This window comes from Coregonus lavaretus (genome assembly GCF_964263955.1).
Source record: "Coregonus lavaretus genome assembly, contig: HAP1_SCAFFOLD_347, whole genome shotgun sequence".
Classification (NCBI taxonomy): Eukaryota; Metazoa; Chordata; class Actinopteri; order Salmoniformes; family Salmonidae; genus Coregonus; species Coregonus lavaretus.
In genome coordinates, this window is record NW_028162446.1 from 73,090 (window position 1) to 99,189 (window position 26,100).

At 43.7% G+C, this 26,100-nt stretch overlaps 1 protein-coding gene across 1 annotated transcript in view; it reads left to right on the forward strand.

Annotated features, from left to right (window-relative positions):
* Positions 1-26,100, forward strand: part of LOC311119229 (protein eyes shut homolog) — a gene marked incomplete at both ends in the record, with an annotated part of 168,718 nt that overhangs the window by 67,806 nt on the left and 74,812 nt on the right. The window contains 2 exons of the mRNA XM_084193955.1: positions 14,748-14,856; positions 17,167-17,387. Of these exons, the coding sequence (XP_084050081.1) occupies positions 14,748-14,856; positions 17,167-17,387 (330 nt within the window). The remainder of the gene's footprint in view (positions 1-14,747; positions 14,857-17,166; positions 17,388-26,100) is intronic.

Consider the following 26,100-nt stretch of genomic DNA (forward strand, 5'->3'; position numbering starts at 1 on the left):
CTTCCCACAATAAGTTGGGTGAATTTTGGCCCATTCCTCCTGACAGAGCTGGTGTAACTGAGTCAGGTTTGTAGGACTCCTGGCTCGCACACACATTTTCTATAGGATTGAGGTCAGGGCTTTGTGGTGGCCACTCCAATACCTTGACTTTGTTGTCCTTAAGCCATTTTGCCACAACTTTGGAAGTATGCTTGGGGTCATTGTCCATTTGGAAGAACCATTTGCGACCAAGCTTTAACTCCTGACTGATGTCTTGAGATGTTGCTTCAATATATCCACATACTTTTCCTTCCTCATGATGCCATCTATTTTGTGAAGTGCACCAGTCCCTCCTGCAGCAAAGCACCCCCACAGCATGATGCTACCACCCCCGTGCTTCACGGTTGGGATGGTGTTCTTCGGCTTGCAAGCAACACCCTTTTTCCTCCAAACATAACGATGGTCATTATCGCCAAACAGTTATATTTTTGTTTCATCAGACCAGAGGACATTTCTCCAAAAAGTACGATCTTTGTCCCCATGTGCAGTTGCAAACCGTAGTCTGGCTTTTTTATGGCGGTTTTGGAGCAGTGGCTTCTTCCTTGCTGAGCGGCCTTTCAGGTTATGTCGATATAAGACTTGTTTTACTGTGGATATAGATACTTTTGTACCTGTTTCCTCCAGCATCTTCACAAGGTCCTTTGCTGTTGTTCCGGGATTGATTTGCACTTTTCGCACCAAAGTACGTTCATCTCTAGGAGACAGAACGCGTCTCCTTCCTGAGCGGTATGACGGCTGCGTGGTCCCATGGTGTTTATACTTGCAGACTATTGTTTGTACAGATGAACGTGGTATCTTCAGGCGTTTGGAAATTGCTTCCAAGGATGAACCAGACTTGTGGAGGTCTACAATTTTTTGTCTGAGGTCTTGGCTGATTTCTTTTGATTTTCCCATGATGTCAAGCAAAGAGGCACTGAGTTTGAAGGTAGGCCTTGAAATACATCCACAGGTACACGTCCAATTGACTCAAATGATGTCAATTAGCCTATCAGAAGCTTCTAAAGCCATGACATCATTTTCTGGAGTTTTCCAAGCTGTTTAAAGGCACAGTCAACTTAGTGTATGTAAACTTCTGACCCACTGGAATTGTGATACAGTGAATTATAAGTGAAATAATCTGTCTGTAAACAATTGTTGGAAAAATTACTTGTGTCATGCACAAAGTAGATGTCCTAACCGACTTGGCAAAACTATAGTTTGTTAACAAGAAATGTGTGGAGTGGTTGAAAAACGAGTTTTAATGACTCCAACCTAAGTGTATGTAAACTTCAACTGTAAATGTGCTTATCATGCATTATGAAGAAGGTGTTCATAGGAAGTTATCATGTAGCTTTGCAGTAAGAATGACTAGTGAGTAAAGGAGTAATGTGAGTAATTACATGATATTAAATGAGTATAACTCCCAAATCTAAAACATCCTGATGAAAATCTATTAAGCTTAGGTCTATTTATTGTGTAGAGCCATTAAAACCAGGTCTATTTACTGTGTAGATCCATTACAACTAGACGTTGTGTCAGAATCAGGTCTATTTACTGTAATATTGGTATATAGATCATTAAAACCAGGGGTTGTGTCAGAATCAGGTCTATTTACTGTAATATTAGTATATAGATCATTAAAACCAGGTGTTGTGTCAGAATCAGGTCTATTTACTGTAATATTGGTATATAGATCATTAAAACCAGGTGTTGTGTCAGAATCAGGTCTATTTACTGTAATATTGGTATATAGATCATTAAAACCAGGTGTTGTGTCAGAATCAGGTCTATTTACTGTAATATTAGTATATAGATCATTAAAACCAGGTGTTGTGTCAGAATCAGGTCTATTTACTGTAATATTGGTATATAGATCATTAAAACCAGGTGTTGTGTCAGAATCAGGTCTATTTACTGTAATATTGGTATATAGATCATTAAAACCAGGTGTTGTGTCAGAATCAGGTCTATTTACTGTAATATTGGTATATAGATCATTAAAACCAGGTGTTGTGTCAGAATCAGGTCTATTTACTGTAATATTGGTATATAGATCATTAAAACCAGGTGTTGTGTCAGAATCAGGTCTATTTACTGTAATATTGGTATATAGATCATTAAAACCAGGCGTTGTGTCAGAATCAGGTCTATTTACTGTAATATTGGTATATAGATCATTAAAACCAGGTGTTGTGTCAGAATCAGGTCTATTTACTGTAATATTGGTATATATAACTATATCAGTAGTGTACAGTAGGATCCAGAGGCAGTATGATGATGTGTTAGTACTATCTGTTGTCAACTGTCAACATAAATGCAACAAGTGTTGGTCCCATGTTTCATGAGCTGAGATAAAAGATCCCAGAAATGTTCCATACGCATCCATGTTAGTGAGCATTTCTCCTTTTCCAAGATAATCCATCCACCTGACAGGTGTGACATATCAAGAAGCTGATTAAACAGCATGATCATTACGCAGGTGCACCTTGTGCTGGGGACGATAAAAGGCCACTCTAAAATGAGAATTTGGTAGTACGTCCAACCGGCCTCACAACCGCAGACCACGTGTAACCACTCCAGCCCAGGACCTCCACATCCGGCTTCTTCACCTGCGGGATCATCTGAGACCAGCCACCCAGACAGCTGATGAAATTGAGGAGTATTTCTGTCTGTAATAAAATCAATATTCTGATTGGCTGGGCCTGGCTCCCCAGTGGGTGGGCCTGGCTCCCAAGTGGGTGGGTCTATGCCCAGTTATGTGAAATCCATAGATTAGGGCCTAATGAATTTATTTAAATTGACTGATTTTCTTATATGAACTGTAACTCAGTAAAATCGTTGAAATTGTTTCATGTTGCATTTATATTTTTGTTCAGTATAGATGGTTTATTTAGTAGAGCCCCTGTCATGATACTTTAAATCCCTCCTCCTTGATTTTCCACCATGTTTAATGGGTTGCGTCCCAAATGGCACCCTATTCCCTTTATAGTGCACTACTTTAGACCAGGGCCTCGTCAAAAGTAGTGCACTATATCAGAAATAGATGGGCCATTTGAGACACACATGGACCTACTCTGCCAGCGTCATAAAACAAGATTGGTCCGATTTAAACACATTGTATCTATCAGACTGAAAGCAATATTGTTGGGAAGTCGGAAGATTGGGCTAATTTATGGAGCAACTGGTAATCAGAAGCCGTTCAGTCTCTCTATGACTGTAGGGGTGCGTCCCATTTAATATCTCCTTTGTCCTGAAGTGTGCACTCGTTTACTACCTCCCATACATCTAAAAGCTTTGGATTGAGTTCCCACCATATTTCTTATGCCAGTCCTTTTCCTTGCAAACCAGGGAGGTTTGGAGAGATAATTGGGACATAGTGTAGTTGTATGTATCAGCCCTGAAACCTTGAGATAGGTACTGTACTGAGTTATTCCCTCTCTACACCATCTGTATAGGCATCTGGAGGAGGTGTCTGAGTAGTCACTTTGCACACACACACCAAATACATAATACAAGTTGAAATTGAAACCCACTCTGGGAGCCTGTAGTCATTTGTGATTCCAGCTGCAGCCACATGAAGGGATGTATGATGATGATGAAGGGATGTATGATGATGATGATGAAGGGATGAATGATAATGATGATGAAGGGATGTATGATGATGATGAAGGGATGTATGATGATGATGATGATGATGATGAAGGGATGTATGATGATGATGAAGGGATGTATGATGATGATGATGAAGGGATGAATGATAATGATGATGAAGGGATGTATGATGATGATGATGATGATGATGATGAAGGGATGTATGATGATGATGAAGGGATGTATGATAATGATGAAGGGATGTATGATGATGATGAAGGGATGTATGATGATGATGAAGGAATGTATGATAATGATGAAGGGATGTATGATGATGATGAAGGGATGAATGATAATGATGATGATGATGAAGGGATGTATGATGATGATGATGAAGGGATGTATGATGATGATGATGATGATGAAGGGATGTATGATGATGAAGGGATGTATGATGATGATGATGATGATGAAGGGATGTATAATGATGATGAAGGGATGTATGATGATGATGATGATGATGATGATGATAATGAAGGGATGTATGATGATGATGATGAAGGGATGTATGATGATGATGATGAAGGGATGTATGATAATGATGAAGGGATGTATGATAATGATGATGATGAAGGGATGTATGATGATGATGATGATGATGAAGGGATGTATGATGATGATGAAGGGATGTATGATGATGATGATGATGATGAAGGGATGTATGATGATGATGATGATGAAGGGATGTATAAATGATGATTGAGAAAAGCAAAAACAGAAAGAAAGATTCCAGCAGTATTATTTATTATTTATTGGGGTGATTTAAATATTGAATGAGTGTTGGTTTATCTCAAGGTTGTGGAACTGTAAATGTTATGAGGGCCTAATGATATACATTTGGACTGGATACCCACTGCTGAATGTTAGGGAGCTTTGCAATGAGCCAAATATATATATTGAGCTATATATTAACGATGGTAGGTTAATCTTCACTCTTCAATGACACATTATTTAATGACAGTCACTCTCCTACCTACTGCCGTTGACAAACCACTAGGCAATTGTGTCCTCGTTATTGAGTTAATGTTGTCCATTGATATACTGTTACAACGCCTTTGAGAAAATTAGTTATGTGTGTGTCACACACACACACACACACACACAGTCTTGTATAACTGACCTTGTGGGGACACATCATTCAGTCCCATTCAAAATCCTATTTTCCCTAACGCTAACCCAAAAACCTAACCCTAAGCCTAACCCTAGCCCCTAACCCTAACCCTAAAACTAATCCTAGCTCCTAACCATGACCCCAAACCTAATTCTAACCCTAACACTAATTCTAACCTTAACCCTAAACCCCCTAGAAATAGCATTTGACCTTGTGGGGACTAACAAAATGTCCTCAGTTGGTCAAATTGTTGTTCGTTTACTATTCTTGTGAGGACTTCTGGTCCCCCACAAGTATAGTTAAACACGTCCACACACACACGCACACACACACACACACACACACAGCTGATGGTGCACAATCAACTCATCCTAGCCTGAGGATATAGGAGCCATGTAAATGAGTCTGCGTGGTGGAACATTCATATGGTGCATCCCAAATGGCACCCTATTCCATATTTTGACCAGGGCCCATAGGGAAACCCATAGAGCTCTGGTCAAAAGTAGTGCACTTTATAGGGAATAGGGTACCATTATGGGATGCATGTGGTAGAGCATGGCGCTTGCAACGCCAGGGTTGTGGGTTCGATTCCCATGGGGCACCAGTACGAAAAAGTATGAAAATGTATGCACTCACTACTGTAAGTGGCTCTGGATAGGAGTGTCTGCTAAATGACTAAAATGTAAATGTGTTGTAAAAATGCAGCCATAGGCCACTGATCACGAGACCTCATCAGGAAACAACAGGCTGCTCGTTCACTGCTCTGTCTCACCGGGAAACGCGTCGCTACATTATCAAGACAAATAAAGAGCTAAAGCACCATCGAATCCAAACGCCTGTAGCTCTGTACTGTTACAATATTATGAAGAGGAAGAGAGCTCTGTAGCTCTGTACTGTAACAATATTATGAAGAGGAAGAGAGCTCTGTACTGTAACAATATTATGAAGAGGAAGAGAGCTCTGTAGCTCTGTACTGTAACAATATTATGAAGAGGAAGAGAGCTCTGTAGCTCTGTACTGTAACAATATTATGAAGAGGAAGAGAGCTCTGTAGCTCTGTACTGTTACAATATTATGAAGAGGAAGAGAACTCTGTAGCTCTGTACTGTTACAATATTATGAAGAGGAAGAGATCTCTGTAGCTCTGTACTGTAACAATATTATGAAGAGGAAGAGAGCTCTGTACTGTAACAATATTATGAAGAGGAAGAGAGCTCTGTAGCTCTGTACTGTAACAATATTATGAAGAGGAAGAGAGCTCTGTAGCTCTGTACTGTAACAATATTATGAAGAGGAAGAGAGCTCTGTAGCTCTGTACTGTAACAATATTATGAAGAGGAAGAGAGCTCTGTAGCTCTGTACTGTAACAATATTATGAAGAGGAAGAGAGCTCTGTAGCTCTGTACTGTTACAATATTATGAAGAGGAAGAGAGCTCTGTAGCTCTGTACTGTTACAATATTATGAAGAGGAAGAGAGCTCTGTAGCTCTGTACTGTAACAATATTATGACTTCAGCATGAAGACATGCCTGGCGGCGTTGGATCGCTGTACTATGGTGGGCATTTGGGCGGGTGGCAGCAGGGATGGAGCTGGAGAATCATTGTATCTTTCTTTTTCTTTTGTTTGATAAAAACAATGCAATACACTTTATGCAATATTCATAAAGTGATGATCGTTTCATGACCACACACACACACACAGCAGTGCTGTTAATATTGGAGGGCTTCGGGGAAAAACACAGTACTATAAGCCTTATGGTGCTCTTTCATTGTTTCATTAGTCAAACACACACATCACACACACACACCTCACGCTGTCTAAACGTCAGTTTAATTTTCACATTTGCCAGTCTTCATAGGACATTAATTCATCAATCTGTATGCAGAACGGCCCCTTATTACTTCAATTCAACCTGTAATTATTCCTACCTGGGCTGCGTCCAAAATTCAACCCTATCCCCTTTTTTAGTGCACTACTTTTGGAAATAATTGCACTATGTAGGGAATAGGGTGCCATTTGGGATGCAGACTTCTTGGAGTCGTATGGTTGGTGATTGGCTTCAGGCAGGTATCCTGCTGGAAGGCTTCTGCACATTAGCACACACAGAGAGAGTGAGAGGCCCATTGCCCTGATTACTCACATCTGGTCATTAAAGTTGTATGTGTTTTCTGCCAGAGAAGTGGTGCTGCAATCACAAGATGGACAGAGGAACAAGTGGCACCACCTGCATAGCAAACTACGATCTGATTGGTTCCTGGGTTAATTACTGAGCTCTGATTGGCTCTATAGGGGTTCTTAACAGGACTTTGTTATAGGCTGCTGTACAGGTGTTGGATCTTAATTTGACCAGTATTGTCACAGCAAAATAATCCTGCAGCAACAGGATTTGAACACTCACACTTTTACACTGATGTAATGTTGCTTGATCGGTGGTTAAACTATTAGCTGGCCAAAATTAGGGCTACATGAAAAGGGCAGTACTGTTAATATAACCGTGTGGGTTTTCAGTGAATTCATGTAAATCACGAAGCTCATCTGCATTTCCTGCAGCGCAGGATATTTCTCAGCGACAACAGTGTGATCAAAGTAAGATCCTACATGTGTAGTGGACACACTGAGGCCAAACAGAGGACAGCAAAGGGAGAGTCAACATGAGTCCCATACGAACAGGCACTAATGATCTAATGATCCCTCATTCTCATAGGCCCTGTACACACTCAAGCTGTACAATAATAATAATAAGCCATTTAACAGACACTTTTATCCAAAGTGACTTACAGTCATGTGTACAGAGTAGTGTGTTACCAATTGTATTCTTGGTGACTATGGTCCCAGCTGCCTTGAGATCATTGACAAGATCCTCCCGTATAGTTCTGGGCTGATTCCTCACTGTTCTCATGATCATTGCAACTCCACGAGGTGAGATCTTGCATGGAGCCCCAGGCCGAGGGAGATTGACAGGTCTTTTGTGTTTCTTCCGTTTGCAAATAATCGCACCAACTGTTGGAATCTGATTGATTGATTGCTTCTGTGGACAGGTGTCTTTTATACAGGTAACAAGCTGAGATTAGGAGCACTCCCTTTAAGAGTGTGCTCCTAATCTCAGCTCGTTACCTGTATAAAAGACACCTGGGAGCCAGAAATCTTTCTGATTGAGAGGTGGTCAAATACTTATTTCCCTCATTAAAATGCAAATCAATTTATAACATTTTTGACATGCGTTTTTCTGGATTTTTTTGTTGTTATTCTGTCTCTCACTGTTCAAATAAACCTACCATTAAAATTATAGACTGATCATTTCTTTGTCAGTGGGCAAACGTACAAAATCAGCAGGGGATCAAATACTTTTTTCCCTCACATTTACATTGTACTGTACAGGAGGTGTTAACCATAGAGTTGGAGTATATTAGACCCATTAGTACACCATAGGAAATAGTTCCATTGAATCTGCAGTGGTAAAATATTGGTCAACATTTTATTACTTAAAACAGTGATGTACTGTATCTACACTGAACAAAAATATAAATGCAACATGCAACAATTTAAAAAATTGTACTGAGTTACAGTTTATATAAGAAAATCAGTCAACTGAAATAAATTCATTAGGCCCTAATCTATGGATTTCACATGACTGGGAATACAGATCTGTTGGTCACAGATACCTTTAAAAAAAAGTAGGACTGTATCTGGTGTGACCACCATTTGCCTCATGCAGCGCAACACATCTCCTTCGCATAGAGTTGATCAGGCTGTTGATTGTGGCCAGTGGAATGTTGTCCCACTCCTCTTCAATGGCAGTGCAAAGTTGCTGGATAATAGCGGGAACTGGAACACGCTGTCGTACCAGTCGATCCAGAGCATCCCAAACATGCTCAATGGGTGACATGTCTGGTGAGAACTGGGCCATGGAAGAACTGGGACATTTTCAGCTTCCAGGAATTGTGTACAGATCCTTGCGGCATGGGGCCGTGCATTATCATGCTGAAACGAGGTGATGGCGGCGGATGAATGGCACGACAATGGGCCTCAGGATCTCGTCACGGTGTCTCTGTGCATTCAAGTTGCCATCGATAAAATCCAATTGTGTTCGTTGTCCATAGCTTATGCCTGCCCATACCATAACCCCACCGCCACCATGGGGGATTTTGTTCACAACGTTGACATCAGCAAACCGCTCGCCCACACGACACCATACACGCTGTCTGCCATCTTCCCGGTACAGTTTAATCTATGATTAATCCGTGAAGAGCACACTTCTCCAGCGTGCCAGTGGCCATCGAAGTTGAGCATTTGCCCACTGAAGTTGGTTATGACGCCAAACTGCAGTCAAGTCAAGATCCTGGTGAGGACGACGAGCACGCAGATGGGCTTCCCTGAGACGGTTTCTGACAGTTTGTGGACAAATTCTTCGTTTGTGCAAACCCACAGTTTCATCAGCTGTCCGGGTGGCTGGTCTCAGATTATCCCGCAGGTGAAGAAGCCTGATGTGGAGGTCCTGGGCTGGCGTGGTTACACGTGGTCTGAGGTTGTGAGGCCGGTTGGACGTAGAGACGGCTTATGGTACAGAAATTAATATTAAATGATCTGTCAACAGCTCTGGTGGACAATCCTGCAGTCAGCATACCAATTGCACGCTCCCTCAAAACTTGAGACATCTGTGGCATTGTGTTGTGTGACAAAACTGCACATTTTAGAGTGGCCTTTTATTGTCCCCAGCACAAGGTGCACCTGTGTAATGATCATGCTGTTTAATCAGCTTCTTGATATGACACACCTGTCAAGTGGATGGATTATCTTGGCAAAGGAGGAATGCTCACTAACAGGGATGTAAACAAATGTGTGCACAACATTTGAGAGAAATACGTTTTTTGTGCGTATGGAAGATTTTGGGGATATTTTGTGTCAGCTCAATGAAACATGGGACCAACACTTTACATGTTGTGTTTATATATTTTTTGTTCAGTGTAGATCGGTGGTATAAATGTTATTATGTTTAGATCAGATGACCATGATTTGGTTAAGGGCGAGAAGGACAACTGCTTGGTTCATAGCTGCATGTATGTAACAAACACAGATGAAATGGAAAATAGCCATTTAAACAGGTATAGCAGCTCCTTCTGACACGACATTCAAAGGAAACTGCTCTTCGTTCTCTGTTGTCAAATCATTTTTATATCAGCACAGGGACACAGCACTTTATATCACTTTAGTGTTGTGGAAGAACCTATTTCTGGACAGATTATTCAAATCTCACCGTCTTCGTCCCAAATAGTCTTCGTCCCAAATAGCACCCTTTTCACAACGTAGTGCACAACTTTTGACCAAGAAACATAGGGCTCCGGTCAATAGTATTGCACTAGGGAATAGGGTGCTACTGGGCTCTGGTCAAAAGTAGTGCACTATGTAGGGAATAGGGTACCATTTGGGACACAGCCCCAGTGTGTGGAGGGAGGAAGGAGAGGCTGCCTTCTATTTCTACTGTTTCTCTCCTGGGGTTTAGACTGATCTGCTGCACTGGATACACATGTAGCATCACACACACACACACACACACACACACACACACACACACACACACACACACACACACACACACACACACACCAACCTGCTTCCTCTTTAAGGGGTTTGTGTAGTAATGGCTAATGGCAGTACATCTTAACAGTCTCAATGGTTGTAATGGCAGTACATCTTAACAGTCTCAATGGTTGTAATGGCAGTACATCTTAACAGTCTCAATGGTTGTAATGGCAGTACAGCTTAACAGTCTCAATGGTTGTAATGGCAGTACACCTTAACAGTCTCAATGGTTGTAATGGCAGTACATCTTAACAGTCTCAATGGTTGTAATGGCAGTACATCTTAACAGTCTCAATGGTTGTAATGGCAGTACAGCTTAACAGTCTCAATGGTTGTAATGGCAGTACATCCTAACAGTTACAGTGGTTGTAATGGCAGTACATCTTAACAGTGTCAATGGTTGTACAGCCCATATGTGAACAGTCTCAATGGTTGTATATTTTTAGGGCCAATTATGCTGTTGGTTCATTCGCTGGTACCTGCCAATACCTCTAGCTAAGGACTGGTTCCCTCTTTTGACAGAGGATGAAGGAGAAACCATAATGCATTTCATTTTACCCTCATTTTCCATTGATGCCAGACTGACAGCGAACGACCCATTACTCTCCCTTATGTTGTGCTAGTTAAAAGGGCTGTGAAGATTCCAGACTTGCGTCCCAAATGGCTCCCTATTCCCTACATAGACCTGTGGGCCCTGGTCAAAAGTAGTGCGCTACGTACAGATGGAGGATCTTAATTTGACCAGTATTCTCACTGCAAAATAATCCTGCTGCAGCAGGATTTGAACGTTTAGTCCATGTTGCTTGATCGGTGGTTAGGCTAGTAGCTGGCCAAAAGTAGGCTACATGAAAAGTCAGTACTGTTAATATAACCGTGTGTTACTGTGGGTTTTCACTGAATATATACATGTACAGCACCAGTCAAAAGTTTGGACACACCTACTCATTCAAGGGTTTTTCTTTATTTTTACTATTTTTTGCATTATAGAATAATAGTGAAGACATCAAAACTATGAAATAACACATATGGAATCATGTAGTAACCAAAAAAGTGTTAAACAAATCAAAATATATTTTATATTTGAGATTCTTCAAATAGCCACCCTTTGCCTTGATGACAGCTTTGCACACTCTTGGCATTCTCTCAACCAGCTTCACCTGGAATGCTTTTCCAACAGTCTTGAAGGAGTTCTCACAAATGCTGAGCACTTGTTGGCTGCTTTTCCTTCACTCTGCCGTCCGACTCATCCCAAACCATCTCAATTGGGTTGAGGTCGGGGGATTGTGGATGCCAGGTCATTTGATGCAGCACTCCATCACTCTCCTTCTTGATGATAGTCCCACTAAGCCCAAACTAGATGGGATGGTGTATTGCTGCAGAATGCTGTGGTAGCCATGCTGGTTAAGTGTGCCTTGAATTCTAAATAAATCACAGACACATCAGCAAAGCACCCCCACACCATAACACCTCCTCCTCCATGCTTTACGGTGGGAACTACAAATGCGGAGATAATCCGTTCACCCACACCGCGTCTCACAAAGATACAGCGGTTTGAACCAAAAATCTCCAATTTGGACTCCAGACCAAAGGACAGATTTCCACCGGTCTAATGTCCATTGCTCGTGTTTCTTGGCCCAAGCAGGTCTCTTCTTCTAATTGGTGTCCTTTAGTAGTGGTTTCTTTGCAGCAATTCGACCATGAAGGCCTGATTCACACAGTCCCCTCTGAACAGTTGATGTTAAGATGTGTCTGTTACTTGAACTCTGTGAAGCATTTATTTGGGCTGCAATTTCTGAGGCTGGTAACTCTAATGAACTTATCCTCTGCAGCAGAGGTAACTCTGGGTCTTCCATTCCTGTGGCAGTCCTCATGAGAGCCAGTTTCATCATAGCACTTGATGGTTTTTGCGACTGCACTTGAAGAAACTTTCAAAGTTCTTGAAGTTTTCCGTATTGACTGACCTTCATGTCTTAAAGTAATGATGGACTGTCGTTTCTCTTTTCTTATTTGAGCTGTTCTTGCCATAATATGGACTTGGTCTTTTACCAAATAGGGCTATCTTCTGTATACCACCCCTACCTTGTCACAACACAACTGATTGGCTCAAACGCATTAAGAAGGAAAGAAATTCCACAAATTAACTTTTATCAAGGCACACCTGTTAATTGAAATGCATTCCAGGTGACTACCTCATGAAGCTGGTTGAGAGAATGCCAAGAGTGTGCAAAGCTGTCATCAAGGCAAAGGATGGCTGTTTGAAGGATCTCATATATAAAATATATTTTGTTTAACACTTTTTTGGTTACTACATGATTCCATATGTGTTATTTCATAGTTTTGATGTCTTCACTATTATTCTACATTATTCTACAAAAAAATAAAAATAAATAAAGAATAACCCTTGAATGAGTAGGTGTGTCCAAACTTTTGACTGGTAGTGTATGTAAATGACAATGCTTATCTGTGTTTCCTGCGGTGCAGGAACATTCTCAGCAATAAAAGAGTGATCAAATTAAGATCCTGCATCTGTAAGGAATAGGGTGCCATTTGGGACACATTCACAGTGTATTTGGAAACCAACAGACAGTTACACTAGCTCCATTACTGAGCCCCATCTCTCCTCTCAGCCTCCTCTCAGCCTCCTCTCAGCCTCCTCTCAGCCTCCTCTCAGCCTCCTCTCAGCCTCCTCTCAGCCTCCTCTCAGTCACCTCTCAGCCTCCTCTCAGCCTCCTCTCAGCCTCCTCTCAGCCTCCTCCCTCAGCCTCCTCTCAGCCTCCTCTCAGCCTCCTCTCAGCCTCCTCTCAGTCGCCTCTCAGCCTCCTCTCAGTCGCCTCTCAGCCTCCTCTCAGCCTCCTCTCAGCCTCCTCTCAGCCTCCTCTCAGTCGCCTCTCAGCCTCCTCTCAGTCAACTCTCAGCCTCCTCTCAGTCTCCTCTCAGCCTCCTCTCAGCCTCCTCTCAGCCTCCTCTCAGTCACCTCTCAGCCTCCTCTCTCCCCTCTCAGCCTCCTCTCAGCCTCCTCTCAGTCACCTTTCAGACTCCTCTCAGCCTCCTCTCAGTCTCCTCTCAGCCTCCTCTCAGCCTCCTCTCAGCCTCCTCTCAGCCTCCTCTCAGCCTCTCAGCCTCCTCTCAGTCTCCTCTCAGCCTCCTCTCAGCCTCCTCTCAGTCGCCTCTCAGCCTCCTCTCAGCCTCCTCTGCCTCCTCTCAGCCTCCTCTCAGCCTCCTCTCAGTCGCCTCTCAGCCTCCTCTCAGCCTCCTCTCAGCCTCCTCTCAGCCCCCTCTCAGCCTCCTCTCAGCCTCCTCTCAGTCACCTCTCAGCCTCCTCTCAGCCTCCTCTCAGCCTCCTCTCAGCCTCCTCTCAGCCTCCTCTCAGTCACCTCTCAGCCTCCTCTCAGCCTCCTCTCAGCCTCCTCCCTCAGCCTCCTCTCAGCCTCCTCTCAGCCTCCTCTCAGCCTCCTCTCAGTCGCCTCTCAGCCTCCTCTCAGTCGCCTCTCAGCCTCCTCTCAGCCTCCTCTCAGCCTCCTCTCAGTCGCCTCTCAGCCTCCTCTCAGTCAACTCTCAGCCTCCTCTCAGTCTCCTCTCAGCCTCCTCTCAGCCTCCTCTCAGCCTCTCAGCCTCCTCTCAGCCTCCTCTCAGTCACCTCTCAGCCTCCTCTCTCCCCTCTCAGCCTCCTCTCAGCCTCCTCTCAGTCACCTTTCAGACTCCTCTCAGCCTCCTCTCAGTCTCCTCTCAGCCTCCTCTCAGCCTCCTCTCAGCCTCCTCTCAGCCTCCTCTCAGCCTCTCAGCCTCCTCTCAGTCTCCTCTCAGCCTCCTCTCAGCCTCCTCTCAGTCGCCTCTCAGCCTCCTCTCAGCCTCCTCTGCCTCCTCTCAGCCTCCTCTCAGTCGCCTCTCAGCCTCCTCTCAGCCTCCTCTCAGCCTCCTCTCAGCCTCCTCTCAGCCTCCTCTCAGTCGCCTCTCAGCCTCCTCTCAGCCTCCTCTCAGCCTCCTCTCAGTCGCCTCTCAGCCTCCTCTCAGCCTCCTCTCAGCCTCCTCTCAGTCGCCTCTCTCCAAGTCTGCATAATTTTCATGCTTAAATGGATTTATTGTGAATACCGCAAATTCTTATGAGATTTCCCTTCCCTTGCTTTCCCTCTTTCTTTCTCTTGCTCTCTCTTCTGGTCTTTCTTTCTTTCTCTCTCGCTCTCTCTCTCTCTCTCTCTCTCTCTCTCTGTCTGTCTGTCTGTCCTTTGTTTCTCTCAACCCTCTCTCTCTTTCTTTCTCCTCTCTCTCTTTCTCTCTCTCCCCCCTCTCTCATTCTCCTGCCCTCTCTCTCTCCCCCTATCCCTCTCCCTCCCTCCCTCCCTCCCTCCCTCCCTCCCTCCCTCCCTCCCTCCCTCTCTCTCTCCACAGATATCGGCTGCCTGTCGGTAGGAGTGGAGGGTCATGTATGATTGAAATAGCAGTAGATAATGGAACAGTGAAACATCAGGAGGAATCCTTGTTCCAGCCCGTGTCAGAGGTAAGCCCAGTTATCTGACTCAAGGACTGCATCCCAAATGGCACCCTTTTTCCTATATAGTGCCCCCTATGGACCCTGGTCAAAATGAGTGCACTATATAGGGAATAGAGTGCCATTTGGTACGGAGCGCCAGTTATCTCAGCCGAGTCCCCTGATATGTAGCCATACTTTGTCTAGGTTTGGCATTTGTACTGAGGGAATATTTCCTATGATCAATTCATGTATCGTGATTATACTGTATCACAAGCAAAGGACTCAATCAAACATGCATTGTAGTGTGTGTGTGTGTGTGTGTGTGTGTGTGTGTGTGTGTGTGACGAGTGTGCGTGTTCTTGCATGCACGACAGCAGTGATGTATACAGATATTGTAAATGAGTTAATACAGGGAAAGCATAACATGCGCCATACACTGATTATACTAAACATTAAGAACACCTTGTCTTTCCATGACATAAACTGACCAGGTGAATCCAGGTGAAAGCTATGATCCCTTATTGATGTCACTTGTTAAATCCACATCAATCAGTGTAGATGAAGGAGAGGAGACAGGTTAAAGAAGGATTTTTAAGCCTTGAGACATGGATTGTGAATGTGTGCCATTCAGAGGGTATATAGCCTCGGTATTGTTATTTAGTGTTACTTTTTATTAAATTTTTTACTTTAGTTTATTTAGTAAATATTTTCTTAACTTTATTTATTGAACTGCATTGTTGGTTAAGGGCTTGTAAGTAAGCATTTCACGGTAAGGTCTACACCTGTTGTATTCGGCACATGTGACAAATACAATTTGATTTGATTTGATTTGAATGCATGAGCCAAAATATTGAAGTGCCTTTGAACGGGGTATGGCCAGGCGCACCGGTTTCTGTCAAGAACAGCAACACTGCTGGCTTTTTCACGCAACACAGTTTACCGTGTGTATCAAGAATGTTTTGGGGGGACAACTCAATATTAGGAAGATGTTCTTAATGTTTTGTACACTCAGTGTCTATCGAACTGAAAATACCTCAGGTAATTTTTCTGAAGCCTAGCATGTCTAGTGTGTATGGTTATATCTCACTTGTTAAAGATGCACTATGCAGAAAGTGCTCCGCCATTTCCTGGTTGCTAAAATTAGAATAGTTAGCCTAATTACCGTTTATGTGACAAAACAAGCAAGCATAGTGTAGAGAATCATTGTACCATCTAAACCGCTGTGAAATATCTTTTTCATAACCAAACATATTGTATTTTCAGCTGTTTGAAGCTGGTTTACAAAACCGCAAAAACGAAACTTAAGACCGGGAAGCATAGTAATAGAGCATATAGAACAGATCTACCGCTTCTTAGACTTGCTTTCAATGAGAATGACAGATCTATAACTTATATTTCTATGTGAATTTGGTTGGGTCGCCCAGAAAAGTTACATATTGCAGCTTTAAATTGACTGTTAAGGGTTATAAGTTGTCGGTTCACTGGATTCCCAACCAGAAAACACCTGATTTGCATTCTAAATGGCACCCAATTCCCTATATAATGTACTACTTCCCATAGGGCTCTAGTCAAAAGTAGTGCCCTAAAAGTAGTGCACTATGTAGGAAATAGGGTTCTATTTGGGATGTTGGCATACTTTACCTTACCTGAAGATTTTGTATTGTTGATTACCATTGCAGGTCTTGTCTACACTGAGTATGCCTTCCTAATATTGAGTTGCAACACCCCCTTATGCCCTCAGAACAGCCTCAATTCGTCAGGGCATGGACCCCACAAGGTGTCAAAAGCGTTCCACAGGGATGCTGGCCAATGTTGAATCCAATGCTGGCACCTACTACCATACTCTTACCATACTCCGTTCAAAGGCACTTCAATATTTTGTCTTTCCCATTCCACCCTCTGAATGGCACACATACACAATCCATGTCTCATTTGTCTCTAGGCTTAAAAATCCTTCTTTAACCTGTCTCCTCCCCTTCATCTACACTGATTTGAAGTGGATTTAACAAGTGACATAAATAAGGGATCATAGCTTTCACCTGGATTCACCTGGTCAGTCTATGTTTTGTATAGTCAGTGTCATATCATAACTGATTAAAGAAAACTAAATATCTGTAGTCATTTAGATAGAACTGTGATGTAATGAACTATACAGTGAAGCACATGGACTGTGTAGAAAAGACTAAACAAGCATTGCTGATAACTAGTGTGTGTGTGTGTGTGTGTGTGTGTGTGTGTGTGCGTGCGCGTGCATGTGTACGCACACCTGTCCCCCTTCTTGCCTACCTACCTGCCTTTGAAGTTGTGCATACATTTGTCTATGTGACATTCTTCCAGGTAGCGTTGGGGCCTATTTTCCTGGGGGACGTCCCCTCCCATAGGGATCAGCCTGCCAGCACCAGGGAGGTGACGGGGTTTGTAGGCTGTATCAGGGAGCTGCAGGTCAACAATAAGGACATCTACATAGCAGGAGAGGCAATGGGCGGGAGGAACATCCAAAACTGTGACACACCTGTCTGTCAGCACCTGCCCTGCCGCAACGGAGGCACCTGTGTCAGGTAGGATATGACCATGTGGATATTTCATTAGTCTTTAAAACAATAGTAGTGTTATTGAAATACTGTCTTTGAGAGCTAAAGGGAAAATACTGAATTATTCAGCTCTATATAATGTGACCTAATGGTGTTAAAATACTTTAACTTTCCTACATTGATTAGTAGTAATGGACTCTTAATGAAGGTCAGGTACATCAAGGCTAATGACAATGTGAGAGGCTAGAGGGCCGGCCATATCACAGGGTATTGATTCATACCATTCATACTATCAGGCATGTTTCAGTCCACTATGGTAAGAGTCTTTGACCAGGAGCCTGGTAATTCAGTAAATAGCTAAAGGTTACATTGACTCTCTACCCTTTACACGCTGACAACGTTAATTCATTTTTTTTAAATATATTTTTTGCTAATTGCACACTTCACACAAATGAAAAGAGAAGGTTAATAATATTTGGTGGTCAGATCATCAAGGCTGCCAAACGCAACACACTACCCTCAGCGTTGTTTAATTATGAGTGTGAATTATATTCCATCACGGTGCCAAACCCTCTTGAACCCCATAGCTGGTATAGGGTTATAGAGAGTTCACAGAGCAATCTTCATTCAGTCAATTGACCTGGGTGGCTCTGGCATGATACTAGATGGTTAAAGGATTGGCTGTGGGCATAATGGCTGGTGATTTGATTGCTTTCTGTCTTAATGTAATCGTTCTGTCTTCTACAGCCTGTCTACATTTGCATATTACTGAGATATATTGATAGAATTGTGTTTTTTATCATAAATGTCTAAGGCTCAGCGTCTTTGGGATTCTACTTGTAATGAAAAGTGCTATATAAAACAAATATATTATTATTATTTATTATTATGAAAACATACAATCTACCTGCAGTGAATTATAATAATAATAATTATTATTATTATTAAGACTGAACATTGCACATTGTCTGTAGTTTATAAAATAAACAACTCAAGGTCCTAGGAATAATCATTAGGCCTAATTCTCAATGAGGAACAAACAAACACTGTCTTCGTCCCAAATGGCACCCTATACCCTACAAATGATACCCTATGCCTACAGGTCCAAAGTGGTGCACTATAAAGGGAATAGGGTGCCATTTGGAACTATAATCAGATAATGCTGCAGCCTATAGTGATGATGTACAACGGTCCCCTAAGGATACTTCCGAAGAAAATGACTCATTAAAGAGTTGGAGGACATATATGTTCAAAAGAATTGTACGATTGAATTATAGATAGATTGGCTACTGTTTGGGTATGTTCATTCTGTTCGTTGTGTTTTGAAATGTCCTACATTCAAGGCATCCACATATCAGATAAGGGACTTCGAATACATCCTTGAGGTACGCCAGTCAAGAGGGAACAGTTAGATGAGACAGAGACAATATCTTCATGTGAGATAGAGCAGCAGAACTTAGTTTATCAGAGACAAACTTCCAATAAACTAATCTGAGTCAAGGGAAAGCGTCCCCTCTGGTTTTGCTAGTTTAATGTAGTAAAATGTTATATATGAAAACCAAGCTATACTGTATACTACATTTGTTATATCTATTTTTCTTCTAAAGCTATTTTGATGAGTAAAACCAAGAGTAGGACAACTCTAGTTGTCTCCATTATTTTAACTAAGCATGCTATTAGCATGTACACGTTACCCTTTTTGATAACACTTCATATTAAGGGTTACAGTGCATTCGGAAAGTATTCAGACCCCTTGACCTTTTCCACATTTTGTTACGTTACAGCCTTATTCTAAAATTGATAAAATTGATTTTTTTCCTCATCAATCTACACACAATACTCCATAATGACAAAGAAAAAACTGATATCACATTTTCATAAGTATTCAGATCCTTTACTCAGTACTTTGTTGAAGCATCTTTGGCAGCGATTACAGGCTTGAGTCTTCTTGGTTATGACGGTACAAGCTTGGCACACCTGTATTTGGGGAGTTTCTCCCATTCTTCTCTGCAGATCCTCTCAAGCTCTGTCAGGTTGAATGGGGAGGGTCGCTGCACAGCTATTTTCAGGTCTCTCCAGAGATGTTCGATTGGGTTCAAATCCGGGCTCTGGCTGGGCAACTCAAGGACATTCAGAGACTTGTCCCGAAGCCACATCTGCGTTGTCTTGGCTGTGTGCTTAGGGTCGTTGTCCTGTTGGAAGGTGAACCTTCGCCCCAGTCTGAGGTCCTGAGTGCTCATCAAGGAACTCTGTACTTTGCTCCGTTCATCTTTCCCTCAATCCTGACTAGTCTCCCAGTCCCTGCCGCTGAAATACATCCCCACAGCATGATGCTGCCACCACCATGCTTCACCGTAGGGATGGTGCCAGGTTTCCTCCAGACGTGACGCTTGGCATTCAGGCCAAAGAGTTCAATCTTGGTTTCATCAGACCAGAGAATCTTGTTTCTCCTGGTCTGAGAGTGCTTTAGGTGCCTTTTGACAAACTCCAAGCGGGCTGTCATGTGCCTTTTACTGAGGAGTGGCTTCCATCTGGCCACTCTACCATAAAGGCCTGATTGGTGGAGTGCTGCAGAGATGGTTGTCCTTCTGGAAGGTTCTCCCATCTCCACAGAGAAACTCTGGAGCTCTGTCAGCGTAACCATTGGGTTCTCCCTGGCCAATGCCCTTCTCCCCCGATTGCTCCGTAGGAAGAGTCTTGTTGGTTCCAAACTTCTTCCATGTAAGAATGATGGAGGCCACTGTGTTCTTGGGGACCTTCAACGCTGCAGAAATGTTTTGGTACCCTTCCCCAGATCTGTGCATCGACACAATCCTGTCTTGGAGCTCTACAGACAATTCCTTCGACCTCATGGCTTGGTCTTTGCTCTGACATGCACTGTCAACTGTGGGACCTTATATAGACAGGTGTGTGCCTTTCCAAATCATGTCCAATCAATTGAATTTACCACAGGTGGACTCCAATCAAGTTGTAGAAACATCTCAAGGATGATCAATGGAACAAGATGCACCTGAGCTCAATTTTGAGTCTCATAGCAATGGGTCTAAATACTTATGTAAATAAGGTATTTGCTAAAACCTGTTTTCGCTTTGTCATTATGGGGTATTCTGTGTAGATTAATGAGGATTTTTTTGGGAATAAGGCTGTAACGTAACAAAATGTGGAAAAAGGGAAGGGGTCTGAATGCACTGTATATAAATATATAATTATGTTGTTAATGGTTATGAACCCTTTTTAAGCCCGTTATAAAGGGAACCTTATTGTAAAGTGTTACCTTCTTTAATAAACCAGCAGATTAAGTCTTGTTAAAACTCTGCTTTGATGGTGCCTGGCTTGCTGCCTGGCTGGTGCCTGGCTGGCTGGCTGGCTGGCTGGTGCCTGGCTGGCTGGCTGGTGGCTGGTGGGTGGCTGGCTGCTGGCTGGCTGGCTGTTCGCTGGGTGGTTGGCTGGTGGCTGGCCTGCTGGCTGGTGGCTGGCTGGATGGCTGGTGCCTGGCTGGCTGGTGGCTGGCTGGCTGGTGCCTGGCTGGTGGCTGGCTGGATGGCTGGTGCCTGGCTGGCCGGTGCCTGGCTGGCTGGCTGGTGGCTGGCTAACTGGCTGGTGGCTGGCTGGTGCCTGGCTGGTGGCTGGCTGGATGGCTGGTGCCTGGCTGGCCGGTGCCTGGCTGGCTGGCTGGTGGCTGGCTAACTGGCTGGTGGCTGGCTAACTGGCTGGTGGCTGGCTGCTGCCTGGCTGACTGCTGGCTGGCTGGCTGGCTGGCTGGTTGGCTGGTGGCTGGCTGGCTGGACGGGCTGGTGGCTGGCTGGCTGGTGGATGGCTAGCTGGCTGGCTGGCTGGTGCCTGGCTGGCTGGCTGGCTGGAAGGTGCCTGGCTGGCTGGTGCCTGGCTGGCTGGCTGGTTGGTGGCTGGTTGGCTGGTTGGTGGCTGGTTGGCTGGCTGGTGGCTGGTGGCTAGCTGGCGGCTGGCTGACTGGCGGCTGGCTGGCTGGCTGGCTGGCTGGCTGGTTGGTGGGTGGGTGGCTGGTGGCTGGGTGGGTGGGTGGTTGGCTGGTGGCTGGCTGGCTTGGGTAGGGTTGACACACACACATACACACTTTAGTTCTTAATGGTTGTAATCAGAGGCTTGATTACATTAAATATGTGGTAACAAAAGGGTATTCCGATTTTTACCACAGGCAATCATTTGATTACAAAGTGTGTTTATGTTTAGTGATTGTTGTGAATATGTAAATCACATACACACACGTACACACACACATGCACGCACACAAAGACACCTTTGTTTCAGACACACAAACACACCGTTCCACACACAAAGGACTTCTTGTTGTCTCCTCTACCATTGAAGGACTAGAACGTTACAGGAACCACACACACAAACACATTGCTATTAATTATTAAAGGCAAGGCTACATATTTAATCTGTTGAGTAGCAGATGAACTAATGAATAATGGATTGGCCTGCACATGATATCTCTGTCAGATGCGCTCTCGGGTAATCAAGCTGTGTGGTGCCTAATGTCATACACTGAGAACACCTTCCTAATATTGAGTTGCACCCACTTTTGCCCTCAGAACAGCCTCAATTCGTCGGGGCATGGACTCTACAAGGTGTCTAAAGCGTTCCACAGGGATGCTGGCCCATGTTGACTCCGATGCAGTTGTGTCAAGTTGGCTGGATGTCTTGGGTGGTGGACCATTCTTGATACAAACAGGAAACTAGTAGAAAGAGGAGGAAGGGAAGCGCTACTAAGGTACACAATAGTAAATGTTGGTACTCCCTGACGAAGGCCATGCAGCCGAAACGCGTCAGATGTATTTTTAAAACCTTGTTTCTATTGAACATGTCATACTAATAAAGGCATTTTAATTAATTATATGAAGAGTGCCTTGGTCCTCCTTTCTCTTTGATGACAAACAGGAAACTGTTGAGCGGTAAAAACCCAGCAGCGTTGCAGATCTTGACACAAACCTGGCACCTACTACCAGGTGCTCCTGGCACCTACTACCAGACCCCACATAGGACATTCGACTCTGCCCGCGCCCCAAATGGCACCCTATTCCATGAATAGTGCAGTACTTTAGACCAGGGGTCTGGTAGGGAATAGGGTGGCATTAGGGAGGCTGCCTCTACAGTCCTCTACTAATTAAGTGGCAGTTGTAAGGCTCAGATCTATAGACATGTCAGGTGATGACTCTGGTCTAATACACTCTGTGAAAAGCTGCCATGGTCATTATTTGTCATTAATACAATGATTGTGATGATTGATTATGTAGACAGACAGACAGACAGACAGACAGACAGACAGACAGACAGACAGACAGACAGACAGACAGACAGACAGACAGACAGACAGGATAATGTAGTAGAGCTCTGTCTATATATGGGAGTTGAGTATTTTCCAATAGCATGTTGTTAATATCTGTTATGTGTGTTGTGTGGTTTTCATGCATTGCTTTCAGCATGAACTACAAATTGTTTATGTGCTGCATAGGGCTGAATAGTGTTTACTTGAACTCCATCTTACAATACATTTCTGGCTCAATTGGTAGAGCACGGCACTTGTAACGCCAGGGTAGTGGGTTCGATCCCCGGGACCACCCATACGTAAAAATGTATGCACACATGACTGTAAGTCGCTTTGGATAAAAGCGTCTGCTAAATGGCATATTATTATTATGTTATTATATTATATTATTATTATTATTATATTATTACATGGTTGGCTGGAGGCATTACATTTACAGTATGTGGTTAGATTTCAAAATGACATTCTATATATTGGCGGCAGGATGATACCAGTGATCCTAGATGAAGACTAGCCTCCACCACTGCAGGGCCAGTGATAAGCATAGTGGATCATTAGCTGGGCAGTACTTCATACAGACGCCGCCTTCATCTTTTGACTCGATGCCAAAACTTAAAGTTACGACTGTTATGGCGACCAGGGCCAACTAAACAGCTAAAGTTTCCCCGTAGAAGTTTCAGCGAGCCAAAGGCCAACTAAACAGCTAAAGTTTCCCCGTAGAAGTTTCAGCGAGCCAAAGGCCAACTAAACAGCTAAAGTTTCCCCGTAGAAGTTTCAGCGAGCCAAAGCCGCAGAATCCGAAGTGGCGAACTGTCACCGTGCTAGATGGATGGGTTATGATTCTGGTGAACCGAGAACAAAACCTCATGAACAGCTATAACCGGCCGCCCCCGCCTCACATTTCCCATAAATTATTCAGCAGGGTTTGTTTCAACAGGGTTATTTTACATGTTTTATAAAATCACCCGTGGTAGTGACAGCTTATTATTTTTACTTGTCAAATGTGTTGGAGAACGTTGTGAAATGTGGAGAACATTTTTTAACCCAGTTTGATCATGACCTAGGTAGTTATGCCTCGCAGTGACTCCAGGTACAAGTTTCAGGGAGTGAATGTATGGTATAGTTTTATAATGTATGGTGCAGCTTTTGTTTCATGAGGAAAAGGAATTTATCATTGAAATGAATACAGCATTTGCACCCAGCAAACGCTGCATTCTGAATTCCTTCTGAATTCAAAGTAAAACCTTTGGGAGGATATTTTTTGTGTCTTTGTACATTTTATCTCAAAAGTGTTTGCAGTAAGTAGGTGGTCAAGCCAAACTGACTAAGGCGATAGACTACAAAGCAAAATCCTATCAATAGCTGCATTTAAAACACCGACTAGCACTTATTGTTAAGCTTTGAGACAATTGAGACATGGACTGTGTATATGTGCCATTCAGAGGGTGAATGGGCAAGACAAAACATGTAAGTGCCTTTGAACGGTAATAAGGTCATCAGGATATAGGGGTTTGCCAGACATCTGCTCATCTTAGAGAGATACACTATCTTTGTCTTCTTACAGACAAGTAGTCTATGGTGTTCTGAAACGACAACCACAGGCAATAATAAATATGTTCAGAGTCATCACCATCACTAGATATGTTCAGAGTCATCGCTGTCACTAGTTTGAAAGCACAGCCAGGAGATTGGTCTCAAATCTTTATATTTCGTATACAAATCCAACATACCCCTGTTAAAGGACACTATGTACTGTATATCTCACTGAACACGTTTTAACACAAACACAAGTGTTCATCAGGTGACAGTTTTTAGATAAAAGGTCAGACACATCATCAGGTGACAGTTTTTAGATAACAGGTCAGACACATTTGCTAGTTGCCAGTGAAGAGAGCGACGGTCACTTGATCCTGCAGGAGCCACATGAGCAGTTAACACTTAAAGCCTACTACCTGACTGAGCAGTGTGTTAAAGCTCAATCAGAATGGAATAGATGTTTAACTGAGGTCCATAAACCAGGACACTGACCTTACAGCTAATGATCATAATATCATTAGTTCCTGCTGATCGTGAAGACTGTGTATACGTCTGAAATGGCACCCTTTTCTCTATATAGTGCACTAAATTTAGCACCATATTTCCTATATAGTGCACTCCATACAGTATTATGCATAATATCTATTTTGGGGTGCCGTTTCAGAGGCTTCCTGTGACATGCCACTCCTGGAATGTACTTACTATTAACAGATGGAAATGATATACAACTAGGTCTTAGATCTGTAGTACCTATGAGATTAACATTTACGTTTACATTTACGTCATTTAGCAGACGCTCTTATCCAGAGCGACTTACAAATTGGTGCATTCACCTTATAGCCAGTGGGACAACCACTTTACAATATGTATTTTTATTTTATTTTTTATTTTATTTTTTTATTGGGGGTGGGGTAAGGGGGGGTAGAAGGATTACTTTATCCTATCCCAGGTATTCCTTAAAGAGGTGGGGTTTCAAGTGTCTCCGGAAGGTGGTGAGTGACTCCACTGTCCTGGCGTCGTGAGGGAGCTTGTTCCACCATTGGGGTGCCAGAGCAGCGAACAGTTTTGACTGGGCTGAGCGGGAACTGTGCTTCCGCAGAGGTAGGGGGGCCAGCAGGCCAGAGGTGGATGAACGCAATGCCCTCATTTGGGTGTAGGGACTGATCAGAGCCTGAAGGTACGGAGGTGCCGTTCCCCTTACAGCTCCGTAGGCAAGCAGCATGGTCTTGTAGCAGATGCGAGCTTCAACTGGAAGCCAGTGGAGTGTGCGGAGGAGCAGAGTGACGTGAGAAAACTTGGGAAGGTTGAACACCAGACGGGCTGCGGCATTCTGGATGAGTTGTAGGGGTTTAATGGCACAGGCAGTGAGCCCAGCCAACAGCGAGTTGCAGTAATCCAGACGGGAGATGACAAGTGCCTGGATTAGGACCTGTGCCGCTTCCTGTGTAAGGCATGGTCGTACTCTCCGAATGTTGTAGAGCATGAACCTACAGGATCGGGTCACCACCTTGATGTTAGCGGAGAATGACAGGGTGTTGTCCAGGGTCACGCCAAGACTCTTCGCACTCTGGGAGGAGGACACAACGGATTTGTCAACCGTGATGGCGAGATCATGGAACGGGTAGTCCTTCCCCGGGAGGAAGAGCAGCTCCGTCTTGCCGAGGTTCAGCTTGAGGTGGTGATCAGTCATCCACACTGATATGTCTGCCAGACATGCAGAGATGCGATTCGCCACCTGGTTATCAGAAGGGGGAAAGGAGAAGATTAGTTGTGTGTCGTCTGCGTAGCAATGATAGGAGAGGCCATGTGAGGATATGACAGAGCCAAGTGACTTGGTGTATAGCGAGAATAGGAGAGGGCCTAGAACTGAGCCCTGGGGGACACCAGTGGTGAGAG